Source organism: Dendrobates tinctorius, unplaced genomic scaffold (genome assembly GCF_039654945.1).
Source record: "Dendrobates tinctorius isolate UK_male_01 unplaced genomic scaffold, ASM3965494v1 ptg000235l, whole genome shotgun sequence".
NCBI lineage: Eukaryota > Metazoa > Chordata > Amphibia > Anura > Dendrobatidae > Dendrobates > Dendrobates tinctorius.
Genome location: NW_027361902.1, coordinates 1,376,082 through 1,392,768, shown reverse-complemented (window position 1 = coordinate 1,392,768; position 16,687 = coordinate 1,376,082). Strand labels below are relative to the sequence as shown.

Below are 16,687 nucleotides of genomic sequence, written 5' to 3'. Positions count from 1 at the left end.
AATAATTTACAATTATTCTTAAAATTCAAAAATTTAGACCGATCCCCAGAAAACACATCAGGAGTAGGGATCTTTGGTTCAGCAGCATGTGAATGAGCAAGATAGGCGGAAATTCCCCAGCGAGCTGCTCCACATGATCAGACAATTGCTTTATCTCCATTGAGAGAAAAAAAAATTCCCCCTACGGCCTCAGAGATATAGAGGAAAAAATATACACACTTTTTTTTTTTTTTTTTTTTTACAATTCTTTCCTGCTATTGAGTACCCTAGGATCTGCGGTATGGCTGGTGATTCTGTTATGAATGAGTCACCGTAGGAGGCAAAAACAGAAATGCTAGCTAAGTCCAGAAAACCAGAGAAGTTGGCAGCTATCGGATTGCAGACCCCTGAACCTATCAACAACTAGCAGTAGCCGTGGGGGGGTTCCTAAGGTGCCCTAGACCCCTCGATCACAGCCGGAGAACTGCCTAGCCTAAAGACAGAAAGGGAAATCTAAACTGCCCCAGAGCAGACCCCAAAGCAATAGGCAGCCCCCAACATATAATGACGGTGAAGCAAGAAGAAAAAACACTAACACAGATAGAAAGACAGACTGAGCAAATGATGGGGCCCAAGCTAACTAGATAGGACAGGATAGGAAAGCTGCTGTCTGCAATCCGCAAAAAACCCTATCAAAATAAGAGCCAACGGACTGACAGGGAAAAACAGGCCCTGAAGACGCTAGGCTTCAAAAAGACTATGTCAGTACTCAGGTATTTTCTGAAGACAGAGCAAACCGACAAAAAGGAATTCAGCTCACCCCAGCAGGGAATGGCAGAATCCAGAAAAGCAAGGCAAACTAAAACCAAAACACAAATGCAAAAAGGCAAAGCAGAAAACTTAGCTTTTGAGGAGCAGGAATCAGACTGGTCTCCTAGAATTCCACAGAGAAATCACCAGCGAGGCAGAAGGGCGTCGGCTGCCTTATATCCAGTCAGAGATCCCCGTCGCCCAGTCATCCTCTCCCAGCTCAGGTGCTTGGTAATCAGCCTCACTACCTTCCTTCACCAGAAGAGGGAGTTCATCAGACCTCAATGGTGAAGGGGAAAATGAACTCATAACACACCGGTGTCACAGCGCCCGCCAATATCACAGCGCCCGCCGAGTCTGCTTTAGTGACTGCAGCTTCTGCCCCCTGATGATGGCTAATTCGAGTATCCCAGCATGCACTGGTGAAGCTCAAACAAAATGTAGAGGGTACGTTAGGGAATTTTTCATTGAAGTATATTAGAAAACAAGATTAGATTATTACACTGAATAGATATACATTTAATATGAAATTCACCCTTGGTTTCAGACCGCCCCTTTAAGTTCAGCCGATTGGTTCGGCCCTCCACAGCAGTGCCAGTTTCTCATGTGGCACCTTGGGAAAATTAATTGCCCGTCCCGGCCCTATAGGGTTATATACCGTCTAACCCTAAGGTCTCAGCCACTTACCTGCCCTTCCTCAGGATGGCACCGCCACTGGCAGATCCAGCAATGGAAAACCCCAAGGAGAGAATCCCGCTCCAAAATCCCAACTCAGCCGGAGAGACGCCCTGATCCAAGAGTAACAGGGGGACCATGGAGAGGGAGCCCTGCTCACCTGCAAGAAGAGCAGCCTGCATGTCTGAGGGTCACACAAGTACAACTTCCATCATGTCACCTCTGATGGTCTCACAGCTGGGGATCCTCTCCAGGCACAGATCTCACTTTACATAGAGTAACTCGGTCCCTGATCCGTGATGTCCTCTGTTAACACCAGTGTAGTAGACGATCTTGTGTTTTATAGACGCAAACACAATATATATATATATATATATATATATATATATATATAAAAAGTTTGTGCCCCCCTCTACAGAACACATCTCCTCCAGAGTCCAGTGGTGGTGCTTTACACCTCTCCATCTGCCTGATGGAATTGTGCCTGGTGATGTACGGCTGCAGCTCTCGGCAGGGGCGCAGTGTTTGGGCTGATACCAGAGGAGGTCTGTACTCTGCAGTTATGGGGTCAGCAGAGCGGGGGTGACATTTCTGCTCCTCAGCACTCGGCCCCCGGCTCTAACATTACGGCGTCTCCACTTCGTGGTAAGTTGCTGCAATTCTTTCCACTTATCAATAATATCAGTGACAGGTGATTGGGAAGGTTCAGGAGGCGGAAATGTCATGGACGGACATGTTACCCCGGGGCTCTTATTACAGGACCACGCTGGTATCAGGGGGGCTCTGCACCACCGGCCGCCCCGTCACATGGTAGTAGAGGCAGATGGCATGGAGGGGGCAGGGGTATGGGGGCTTATACACCGAGGACAAGTGGCCGGAGGTTATACAGTGGTGGGCCGGAGGTCATACTGCGGAGGGCAACGGGACCAGATGTCATACACCAGGGGGTGATGGGCCAGAGGTTATACACCGGGGTATGGGGGGACAGAGCGGAGGCGAGGGGCCAGATACTGTACACCAGGGGGTGATGGGCCAGAGGTTATACACCGGGGTATGGGGGGGGGACAGAGCGGAGGGTATACACTGGGGAAGGAGGCGAGGGGCCAGATACTGTACACCAAGGGGGTGATGGGCAAGAGGTTATCCACCGGGGTATGGGGGGACAGAGTGGAGGCTATACACTGGGGAAGGAGGCGAGGGGCCAGATACTGTACACCAAGGGGGTGATGGGCAAGAGGTTATCCACCGGAGTATGGGGGGACAGAGCGGAGGCTATACACTGGGGAAGGAGGCGAGGGGCCAGATACTGTACACCAAGGGGGTGATGGGCCAGAGGTTATACACCGGAGTATGGGGGGACAGAGCGGAGGCTATACACTGGGGAAGGAGGCGAGGGGCCAGATACTGTACACCAGGGGGTGAGGGGCCAGAGGTTATACACCGGAGTATGGGGGGACAGAGCGGAGGCTATACACTGGGGAGAGGAGGCGAGGGTCCAGATACTGTACACCAAGGGGGTGATGGGCCAGAGGTTATACACCGGAGTATGGGGGGACAGAGCGGAGGCTATACACTGGGGAAGGAGGCGAGGGGCCAGATACTGTACACCAGGGGGTGAGGGGCCAGAGGTTATACATCGGGGTATGGGGGGGACAGAGCGGAGGCTATACACTGGGGAGAGGAGGCGAGGGGCCAGATACTGTACACCAGGGGGGGGGGTGATGGGCCAGAGGTTATACACCGGGGTATGGGGGGACAGAGCGGAGGCTATACACTGGGGAAGGGGGCGAGGGGCCAGATACTGTACACCAGGGAATCGGGAGCTGTATGCTATATACCAGGGTATGGGGGGCTGTATGCTATATACCAGGGTATGGGGGGACAGAGCGGAGATTATACATTGGGGACAATGAGAATGAAGTAAAAACAAGTGAAAGAAATCGTCTCCCAACAGGCGTAGATTTTTGCAGCCCTCACCCAGCTTGTAGATCACCACATAGACCATGGTCCACACAGTCCCTGGAGCGCTGAAGACTCTGTCCATGATGTCCATCAGCCTCAGTTTACAAGACGTCTTCTGGTTTCCTTGATATCTGGAATCCCCTCCTTTAAGGGCTTCTGACCATTGCGCACAGAGCACCGCCATAAGGTACCCGCCCGAGAGCAGCAGGAAGACCCCTCTCCAGCCCAGGCTACTGAGCACGGTGAGTGCGCCCCCTCCGGCCAGCACTGAGCCCAGCTTGTAGGCCACTACTTGGATGGAGTTACCTAGACCCAGCTGGTCCTGGTTCAGGACAGCTACTGTCACCGCATCTAGTGCCACGTCCTGCATGGAGGACAGTACATGCATGAGGAGGAGCAGCCAGGCCAGAGTGGTGAACGCACCCTGGAGGGGCAACACCGAGCACAGGGCACAACAAAGGCACAGACCCCCAGTACTCAGCACAAGCCAAGTCTGACGATGCCACAGCCCATCCACCAGAGGCGACCAAAGAAACTTCAGGAGCCATGGCAGGTACAGGACCCGAGTCAGGCCGATGTGCGACAGTGACAGTCCCTGAGTGCGAAGCAGAACCGGGAGCAGACCAGACTGAAGACCATAGGGAAAGCCTTGTACCAGGTAAAGGACCCCCAGCGTGAGGTACGGACCGGACATGGTGTATAGCGGGGTGTGCAGAGCGGACGTGGTGAATAGAAAGGTGTACCGAGCGGTCAAGATATATAGCGGCGTGTACGGCGCGGAGGTGGTATACAGCGGGGTGTACGGAGCGGAGGTGGTATACAGCGAGGTGTACGGAGCGGAGGTGGTATACAGCGAGGTGTACGGAGAGGAGGTGGTATACAGCGAGGTGTACGGAGCGGAGGTGGTATACAGCGAGGTGTACGGAGCGGAGGTGGTATACAGCGAGGTGTACGGAGCGGAGGTGGTATACAGCGAGGTGTACGGAGCGGAGGTGGTATACAGCGAGGTGTACGGAGCGGAGGTGGTATACAGCGAGGTGTACGGAGCGGAGGTGGTATACAGCGATGTGTACGGAGCGGAGGTGGTATACAGCGAGGTGTACGGAGCGGAGGTGGTATACAGCGAGGTGTACGGAGCGGAGGTGGTATACAGCGAGGTGTACGGAGCGGAGGTGGTATACAGCGAGGTGTACGGAGCGGAGGTGGTATACAGCGAGGTGTACGGAGCGGAGGTGGTATACAGCGAGGTGTACGGAGCGGAGGTGGTATACAGCGAGGTGTACGGAGCGGAGGTGGTATATAGAGAGGATATCAGCTATACAGCGATGGACATATGACGTTGGTCACGGATCGGCAGGACACACAACGGATTCCCTCTGTTATGTCACATCTTGTAGATTACTGGAGACCTGGAGGAAAAGGGACAGAAACACCAAAACCATCACTGATGTGTGGCGGGTATATGCCATAGAGGAAAATTAAAATCAATAAGACATCTCGAAAATTGGAAGAGCTAACTCTACAACCACCACTGAGCATGTGTAACTATAGCTAGGCAGAGAGAAACTAAATGAAAACTGGGGAAATAAAGAGAAAGAGATGACTCTTCAACATCCTTGGAAGCAGACACCCTCTGCAATGGCCAGGTAATTAAGACAGGAAGTTCTGCTCTGGGAACCATATACCAAAATGGACATTCGTTTACGCAGAGGAGTTCTGCGTTCCACAGGCAGAAGTGTCTGCACAACAGAGTCACAGACCAGCAAATGTCAGTGTCCAGATATGAATTTTGGGGTTTGGATTGATCCAATAATTATGAACTATAAATATTACGGCCATTCTAACTCCTCCAGCTTAATAACAGTCCAATAGATGATGCTATCCAACTTTTGTTTGATCCTGGTGAAAAGGTAAAATCACAATTAAAAAAAAAAAAAAAATTACAATATCTACCACCTGGAAAAACGAGGGGAGACATCATGTAAGTTGGGAATCTCACAAAACTCTGTGGGATGTGCTGGGTCTGTCAATCAGCCCCCATCAAAGCTCATCACAGGGATTGTCAGAGATTTAACTTCTCAGGACTTTCTTCATCCCCCAAATCCCTGATATCACAGGCCAGGAAGGTCACGAATACCACCCGCTGTGATTTTTGGAGCGACCTGCTATCGCCCCTGACGAAGGCAGATGACGAAACGCGCGTCGGGGCAGGGCGCATCCAGGGGACTCCTCCTATACCCACACAAGGTAAATACTGGTTGGCTATATATTGAGTTACTTTGAGTCAGCAGTACTCATGCTATTATTACTCATTTACTATTCACTCAATTTTGGGACTTTTGCCCTAGCCACCTTGCTGCATATTGGCACTTTATTTTCTACTGGGTATTTAAGCTTTTGCATATTGATATTGTTGATTGCAAAATAATTATTATTATTATCATTTTTTCCTTATCTGTGGCACCTATATTATCTGTGTCCATTTTGGATATATACAAGTTATTTATTCAGTGTTTTATTACATGTTGCCACATTATTTTGTGATCCATGTCGTCCCCTGTGTAGTGCCCTTTTCTTTGGTATTTTGTCCCCCACTCTACCTCACTTTGTTGTATACCCTTTAATAAATATTACTATATATTTAAATTACTGGACTTTTTTTGTTTTTTTTCCTTTGTATACTATTCTTTTTGGAGTAAAATCTATAAAATTACTAGTTCCTTTTTCCTTGCTCTATAAACTTACTGCCACGTCTCCGTGCTAAAATTCTAGCTCCCTAGTGGGTTGGCTCCGGACCAGATATTCATATAGAACTAGGGGCTTGGGTTCAGCAAAGTGTTCTGGGCTTTTGGAGAGACTGGCACTATAGACAGTATACACAGCGCACTATAGATAGTATATACTATACACAGCGCACTATAGACAGTATATACTATACACAGCGCACTATAGACAGTATATACTATACAAGATTCAAAGAAGCTTTATTGGCAGGACTAAATACACATTAGTTTTGCCAAAGCAGGTGTACAGAAGGGAATTGGGATAGGGACTGTAGGGATGTTGGGAAGGGGCTGTAGGAAAGGTGGATGGGGCAGATCCAGGATGGGGCTATAAAAGTCCATGGCATAGGGAAGGTGGATGGGGGCAGATCCAGGATGAGGCTATAGAAGTCCATGGCATAGGGAAGGTGGATGGGGGATTGGGGCATATCCAGGGTGGGTGCCATAGAAGTCCATGGCATATCATAGTTCTCTTTCTCGCAGTCTATGGCATTCGCTCACATATTGCGCTGCCATCTCCACTGCTCTCTCTTCTTCCCCCAGCAGGATATATGTTTTCTCTTCCTCCTTCATGGTGGTGAAATCCGGGAAGAGATGTGAGAGTCTCCTGAAGTGAGTGTCCCTCACTGCTGAGTACTTGGAGCAGTGTAGCAGGAAGTGGGTCTCATCCTCCAGGGCCTCCTGGTCACAGTGTTGGCACAGTCTTTCCTCCCTGGGCTTGTAGCTCTGCCTGTGTCGGCCGGATTCGATGGCCAGACTGTGGGCACTGAGTCTATACCGGCTCAGGATCTTGCGGTCTTTGGGGTCCGGGAGTTTCTCCAGGTATGGAGCCAGTCTGTAGTCTCTCTGTAGACTCCGGTACATGGTCAGTTTCTGTGAGCTGATGATGTCGTTCTTCCAGTCACTTACGTACCTCTCCTGGCCTTCGTCTACCATCTTCCTGATTCCGGCTTTTGTCAGGTTGTTGTGATTGGTTTTCTGGTCAGGTTGGGTTTGGGTGAGCTGTTCCGAGGGTCCTGGTTTTTCTGTTTCCCCTACATGTGTCAGGGCTTTATGGTGATGGGAGCTTGGATTGCTCCTACGTAGGTGAGCCCGGAATGACAGTGCCCTCTTTAGAACCGTTAGGTGTAGAGGGAATCTGCCCAGCTCGGCCCGGCAAGCACTGTTGGAGGTGCTCCGATGGACTTGGAGAAGGTGCTTGCAAAATTCCAGGTGGAATATTTCTGTTGGGCTTGAATCCCACCTTGACCAGTCTGGGTAGGTGTGAGGACCCCAGACTTCGCTGCCATACAGGAGGATTGGGGCGATGATAGAATCGTAGATTTTTAACCAGACCCTCACTGGTGGCTTTAGATGGTAGAGTTTCCTTCGGATGGCATAGAAGGTTTTGCATGTCTTGTCTTTCAGGGTCTCTATGGCTTGTTTGAAGCTCCCTGATCGGTGAATCTCTAGGCCCAGATAGGTATATTTGTCCGTTCCTGTAAGGGCGCAGTTGTTGAGGATAAATGAAGGGTGCTGGTCTGATTTTCTCTCTCTCTTCTGGAACACCATGATGTTGGTTTTCTTTAGGTTGACCGGTAGAGCCCAGGTGGAGCTGAATTTCTCTAAGATTTTCAGGTTGTCTTGGAGGCCTTTCTCGGTTGGTGACAGAAGCAGCAAGTCATCTGCATACAGCAGGAATTTCACCTGCACGTCGTGGAGGGTGAGACCTGGTGCTGTGGAAAATTCCAGAGCGGTAGCCAGCTCATTGATGTAAATGTTGAAGAGCGTTGGGCTTAGGCTGCAGCCTTGTCTGACTCCCCGGCTCTGCTGGAAATAAGCCGTTCTTCTGCCGTTCACACTCACACTGCAGAGGTTCTCGGTGTAGGAGCTTTTGATAACATCGTAGGTCTTTCCTCCTATTCCGCTCTCCAGCAGTTTCAGGAATAAGCCTGGGTGCCACACCGAATCAAAGGCCTTTTTAAAGTCCACGAAACAGGCGTATATCTTCTCGTTCTTTGTATTGTGGACGTGGCTCTGAATGAGGCTGTGCAGGGTGTAGATGTGGTCAGTAGTGCGGTGGTTTGGCATGAAGCCTGCTTGGCTCTTGCTGAGGACGTTGTGCTCGGTGAGGAAACTGAGGATCCTCTTGTTCAGGATGCTGTTGAACAGTTTTCCCAGGTTGCTGCTGACACATATTCCTCTGTAGTTGGCTGGGTCATACCTGTCCCCATTCTTGTGGATGGGTGTGATGAGGCCTTGATTCCAGGTAGGAGGGAAGTAGCCGGCACTTAGCACAATATTGAAGAGTTTAACCATTGCGGCCTGTATTTCTGGTGGGCTGTACTTCAGCATTTCTGGTAGGATTCCATCCAGGCCACCGGCTTTTCTACATCTTATGGAAGAGATTCTCTCTGCTACTTCCTGTAATGTAATAGGTGCATCCACGGGGTTTTGGAAATTTTTTACTTTTTCCTCCATTGCTTTTAGTTTTGCCATTATGTTTACCTGTTCTTGGCTTAGTTCTTCCTTTGGAATGTCTTTATAGAGGTCTCTGAAGTACTGGAGCCAGATGTTGCCATTTTGGATATGGATGTTGTTTTTCTGGTCTTTTGTGCCCATGTGGTTCCATAGTTCCCAGAAGGAGTTGTCTTGGAGGGCGTCTTGGAGTTGGTTAAGTTTGGTGGAGATGTAACTCTGCTTCTTCCTCCTGAGGATGGTTTTGTACTGCCTTTGTATGGTTTCATAGGCTTCCCTCAGACCCGGGTGGTTGGGGTCTCTGTGTTTCTTGTTTGAGGCTGTTCTCAGGGTCTTCCGTACGGCTTTACATTCTCTGTCAAACCATCCATTGATCTGTTTTTCTTTTGGTCTCTTGTAGTTGACTTTTTTAAGGTCGGACAGTCTGGCCATTGCATAGAATATATTGTTGAGGTCTTTTGCAGCTTGACTCACTCCCTTTGGGTTAGGCTGGTACTCGTAGTTGTAGAAGTGGTGGAGCATCCGCTGTATTTCAGGTCTGCTGGGAGCCTCTTTATACTTTAATGTCGACGTTTTGTGCCATTTATAGGATGGAGGCCGGGTGAAGAGGCCGCTCTGCTGTGGCTTTTGAGTGGATGGTTTCTCTGTAGATATCAGGTACAGAAGAAGTTGGCTGTGGTCTGACAGGTGCGTTTGTGGGGAGACTATGAAGGCGCTGACATTTGCCAGGTTCATATCTGTAATGGCATAATCTACTACACTCCTCCCTACATGGGAGTTTAGTGTGCACCTTCCTAAGGAGTCTCCTTTGGTTCGTCCGTTAAGAATATGAAGTCCTAAACTTCTGCATACGGTCAGGAGCTTTTTACCACTTTTGTTGACTGTACTGTCATAGCTGTTTCTCTCTGTGACTACTGAGTCTTGGCCGTCATTCTCTGCTCCAAATATGTAGATGTTCCCGTCCGTGGTCAGGAAGTCGTTTTCTCTCCCTGTTCTTGCATTGAGGTCTCCAAAGATGAGAACTTTGCCCAGGCCCTGATAGTGGGCGGCTTCTCTTTGTAAGATCTCGAAGCAGTCTGGATTGAAGTAGGGCGACTCTGGCGGTGGTATATAGGTGGCGCAGAGATAGACATCAGACTGAGAGGTGAGGATGGAGCTGCTGATCCTGATCCATATGTGGCTGCCTCCTCTCTTCACCGGTTTGATGTACTGGTGGAGCTCCTCTTTATGCCAGATCAGTATTCCTCCTGAGCTCCGGCCCTGTTTGATGTTCTTATTTTTCAGGGCAGGGACAGAGATTTCCCTGTATCCGATGGGCACCAGAGATTCGTCTTCGGCTCTGGTCCATGTACACAGCGCACTATAGACAGTATACACTATACACAGCGCACTATAGACAGTATATACTATACACAGTGCACTATAGACAGTATATACTATACACAGCACACTATAGACAGTATACACTATACACAGCGCACTATAGACAGTATATACTATACACAGTGCACTATAGACAGTATATACTATACACAGCGCACTATAGACAGTATATACTATACACAGCGCACTATAGACAGTATATACTATACACAGCACACTATAGACAGTATATACTATACACAGCGCACTATACACAGTATATACTATACACAGCACACTATAGACAGTATATACTATACACAGCACACTATAGACAGTATATACTATACACAGCGCACTATAGACAGTATATATTATACACAGCACACTATAGACAGTATACACAGCACACTATAGACAGTATATACTATACACAGCACACTATAGACAGTATATACTATACACAGCACACTATAGACAGTATATACTATACACAGCACACTATAGACAGTATACACTATACACAGCGCACTATAGACAGTACATACTATACACAGCGCACTATAGACAGTATATACTATACACAGCACACTATAGACAGTATATACTATACACAGCACACTATAGACAGTATATACTATACACAGCACACTATAGACAGTATATACTATACACAGCACACTATAGACAGTATACACTATACACAGTACACTATAAACAGTACATACTATATACAGCGCACGATACACAGTATATACTATACACAGCGCACTATAGACAGTATACACTATACACAGCGCACTATAGACAGTATATACTATACACAGCACACTATAGACAGTATATACTATACACAGCACACTATAGACAGTATATACTATACACAACACACTATAGACAGTATATACTATACACAGCGCACTATAGACAGTATATACTATACACAGCACACTATAGACAGTATATACTATACAGAGCACACTATAGACAGTATATACTATACACAGCGCACTATAGACAGTATATACTATACACAGCACACTATAGACAGTATATACTATACACAGCACACTATAGACAGTATATACTATACACAGCACACTATAGACAGTATACACAGCACACTATAGACAGTATATACTATACACAGCACACTATAGACAGTATATACTATACACAGCACACTATAGACAGTATATACTATACACAGCGCACTATAGACAGTATACACTATACACAGCACACTATAGACAGTATATACTATACACAGCACACTATAGACAGTATATACTATACACAGCGCACTATAGACAGTATATACTATACACAGCACACTATAGACAGTATACACAGCACACTATAGACAGTATATACTATACACAGCACACTATAGACAGTATATACTATACACAGCGCACTATAGACAGTATACACAGCGCACTATAGACAGTATACACAGCGCACTATAGACAGTATACACAGCGCACTATAGACAGTATACACAGCGCACTATAGACAGTATACACAGCGCACTATAGACAGTATATACTATACACAGCACACTATAGACAGTATATACTATACACAGCACACTATAGACAGTATATACTATACACAGCGCACTATAGACAGTATACACTATACACAGCGCACTATAGACAGTATATACTATACACAGCACACTATAGACAGTATATACTATACACAGCACACTATAGACAGTATATACTATACACAGCGCACTATAGACAGTATATACTATACACAGCACACTATATACAGTATACACAGCACACTATAGACAGTATATACTATACACAGCACACTATAGACAGTATATACTATACACAGCACACTATAGACAGTATATACTATACACAGCACACTATAGACAGTATACACAGCGCACTATAGACAGTATACACAGCGCACTATAGACAGTATACACAGCGCACTATAGACAGTATACACAGCGCACTATAGACAGTATACACTATACACAGCACACTATAGACAGTATATACTATACACAGCACACTATAGACAGTATACACTATACACAGCACACTATAGACAGTATATACTATACACAGCGCACTATAGACAGTATATACTATACACAGCACTCTATAGACAGTATACACAGCACACTATAGACAGTATATACTATACACAGCACACTATAGACAGTATATACTATACACAGCACACTATAGACAGTATACACAGCACACTATAGACAGTATACACAGCGCACTATAGACAGTACACACTATACACAGCGCACTAGAGACAGTATATACTATACACAGCACACTATAGACAGTATATACTATACACAGCACACTATAGACAGTATACACTATACACAGCACACTATAGACAGTATATACTATACACAGCGCACTATAGACAGTATACACAGCACACTATAGACAGTATACACAGCGCACTATAGACAGTACACACTATACACAGCGCACTATAGACAGTATATACTATACACAGCACACTATAGACAGTATATACTATACACAGCACACTATAGACAGTATACACAGCACACTATAGACAGTATACACAGCGCACTATAGACAGTACACACTATACACAGCACACTATAGACAGTATATACTATACACAGCACACTATAGACAGTATACACTATACACAGCGCACTATAGACAGTATATACTATACACAGCACACTATAGACAGTATACACAGCACACTATAGACAGTACACACTATACACAGCACACTATAGACAGTATACACTATACACAGCACACTATAGACAGTATATACTATACACAGCACACTATAGACAGTATACACTATACACAGCGCACTATAGACAGTATACACAGCACACTATAGACAGTACACACTATACACAGCACACTATACACAGTATATACTATACACTGCACACTATAGACAGTATACACAGCGCACTATAGACAGTATACACTATACACAGCGCACTATAGACAGTATATACTATACACAGCGCACTATAGACAGTATATACTATACACAGCGCACTATAGACAGTATATACTATACACAGCACACTATAGACAGTATACACTATACACAGCACACTATAGACAGTATACACTATACACAGCGCACTATAGACAGTATACACAGCGCACTATAGACAGTACACACTATACACAGCACACTATAGACAGTATATACTATACACAGCACACTATAGACAGTATACACAGCACACTATAGACAGTATATACTATACACAGCACACTATAGACAGTATACACTATACACAGCACACTATAGACAGTATACACTATACACAGCACACAATAGACAGTATACACTATACACAGCACACTATAGACAGTATATACTATACACAGCGCACTATAGACAGTATATACTATACACAGCGCACTATAGACAGTATATACTATACACAGCGCACTATAGACAGTATACACTATACACAGCACACTATAGACAGTATACACTATACACAGCACACTATAGACAGTATATACTATACACAGCACACTATAGACAGTATATACTATACACAGCACACTATAGACAGTATACACAGCACACTATAGACAGTATATACTATACACAGCACACTATAGACAGTATATACTATACACAGCACACTATAGACAGTATACACAGCACACTATAGACAGTATACACAGCACACTATAGACAGTATACACAGCACACTATAGACAGTATACACAGCACACTATAGACAGTATACACAGCGCACTATAGACAGTATACACAGCGCACTATAGACAGTACACACTATACACAGCACACTATAGACAGTATATACTATACACAGCACACTATAGACAGTATACACTATACACAGCACACTATAGACAGTATATACTATACACAGCGCACTATAGACAGTATACACTATACACAGCACACTATAGACAGTATACACAGCGCACTATAGACAGTATATACTATACACAGCACACTATAGACAGTATATACTATACACAGCACACTATAGACAGTATATACTATACACAGCACACTATAGACAGTATATACTATACACAGCACACTATAGACAGTATACACTATACACAGCACACTATAGACAGTATACACTATACACAGCGCACTATAGACAGTATACACAGCGCACTATAGACAGTACACACTATACACAGCACACTATAGACAGTATACACTATACACAGCACACTATAGACAGTATATACTATACACAGCGCACTATAGACAGTATATACTATACACAGCACACTATAGACAGTATACACAGCACACTATAGACAGTATATACTATACACAGCACACTATAGACAGTATATACTATACACAGCACACTATAGACAGTATACACAGCGCACTATAGACAGTATACACAGCGCACTATAGACAGTACACACTATACACAGCGCACTAGAGACAGTATATACTATACACAGCACACTATAGACAGTATATACTATACACAGCACACTATAGACAGTATACACTATACACAGCACACTATAGACAGTATATACTATACACAGCGCACTATAGACAGTATACACTATACACAGCGCACTATAGACAGTATATACTATACACAGCACACTATAGACAGTATATACTATACACAGCACACTATAGACAGTATACACAGCACACTATAGACAGTATACACCGCGCACTATAGACAGTACACACTATACACAGCACACTATAGACAGTATATACTATACACAGCACACTATAGACAGTATACACTATACACAGCGCACTATAGACAGTATATACTATACACAGCACACTATAGACAGTATACACAGCACACTATAGACAGTACACACTATACACAGCACACTATAGACAGTATACACTATACACAGCACACTATAGACAGTATATACTATACACAGCACACTATAGACAGTATACACTATACACAGCGCACTATAGACAGTATACACAGCACACTATAGACAGTACACACTATACACAGCACACTATACACAGTATATACTATACACTGCACACTATAGACAGTATACACAGCGCACTATAGACAGTATACACTATACACAGCGCACTATAGACAGTATATACTATACACAGCGCACTATAGACAGTATATACTATACACAGCACACTATAGACAGTATACACAGCACACTATAGACAGTATACACTATACACAGCACACTATAGACAGTATATACTATACACAGCACACTATAGACAGTATACACAGCACACTATAGACAGTATATACTATACACAGCACACTATAGACAGTATATACTATACACAGCACACTATAGACAGTATACACAGCACACTATAGACAGTATACACAGCGTACTATAGACAGTATACACAGCGCACTATAGACAGTACACACTATACACAGCACACTATAGACAGTATATACTATACACAGCACACTATAGACAGTATACACTATACACAGCGCACTATAGACAGTATACACTATACACAGCACACTATAGACAGTATACACTATACACAGCGCACTATAGACAGTACACACTATACACAGCACACTATAGACAGTATACACTATACACAGCGCACTATAGACAGTACACACTATACACAGCACACTATAGACAGTATACACTATACACAGCACACTATAGACAGTATACACAGCACACTATAGACAGTATATACTATACACAGCACACTATAGACAGTATATACTATACACAGCACACTATAGACAGTATACACAGCACACTATAGACAGTATATACTATACACAGCACACTATAGACTATATACTATACACAGCACACTATAGACAGTATACACAGCACACTATAGACAGTATACACAGCACACTATAGACAGTATACACAGCGCACTATAGACAGTATACACAGCGCACTATAGACAGTATACACAGCGCACTATAGACAGTACACACTATACACAGCACACTATAGACAGTATATACTATACACAGCACACTATAGACAGTATACACTATACACAGCACACTATAGACAGTATACACTATACACAGCACACTATAGACAGTATATACTATACACAGCGCACTATAGACAGTATATACTATACACAGCGCACTATAGACAGTATATACTATACACAGCACACTATAGACAGTATATACTATACACAGCACACTATAGACAGTATACACTATACACAGCACACTATAGACAGTATATACTATACACAGCGCACTATAGACAGTATACACTATACACAGCACACTATAGACAGTATATACTATACACAGCGCACTATAGACAGTATACACTATACACAGCGCACTATAGACAGTATACACAGCGCACTATAGACAGTATACACTATACACAGCACACTATAGACAGTATATACTATACACAGCACACTATAGACAGTATATACTATACACAGCACACTATAGACAGTATACACTATACACAGCACACTATAGACAGTATATACTATACACAGCGCACTATAGACAGTATATACTATACACAGCACACTATAGACAGTATATACTATACACAGCGCACTATAGACAGTATACACAGCGCACTATAGACAGTACACACTATACACAGCACACTATAGACAGTATACACAGCACACTATAGACAGTA

At 44.6% G+C, this 16,687-nt stretch overlaps 1 protein-coding gene across 3 annotated transcripts in view; it reads right to left on the bottom strand.

The window, feature by feature from the left end:
• The window catches only part of MFSD3 (major facilitator superfamily domain containing 3), a 61,826-nt gene that overhangs the window by 26,232 nt on the left and 18,907 nt on the right, over positions 1–16,687 (bottom strand). For all 3 annotated transcript variants that reach the window (XM_073556540.1, XM_073556541.1, XM_073556539.1), the window contains exons 2-3: positions 3,442–4,835; positions 1,477–1,624 (exon numbers count right to left, since the gene is read on the bottom strand). In XM_073556540.1, the coding sequence (XP_073412641.1) occupies positions 1,477–1,624; positions 3,442–4,120 (827 nt within the window). In that variant the 5' untranslated portion in view covers positions 4,121–4,835. The remainder of the gene's footprint in view (positions 1–1,476; positions 1,625–3,441; positions 4,836–16,687) is intronic.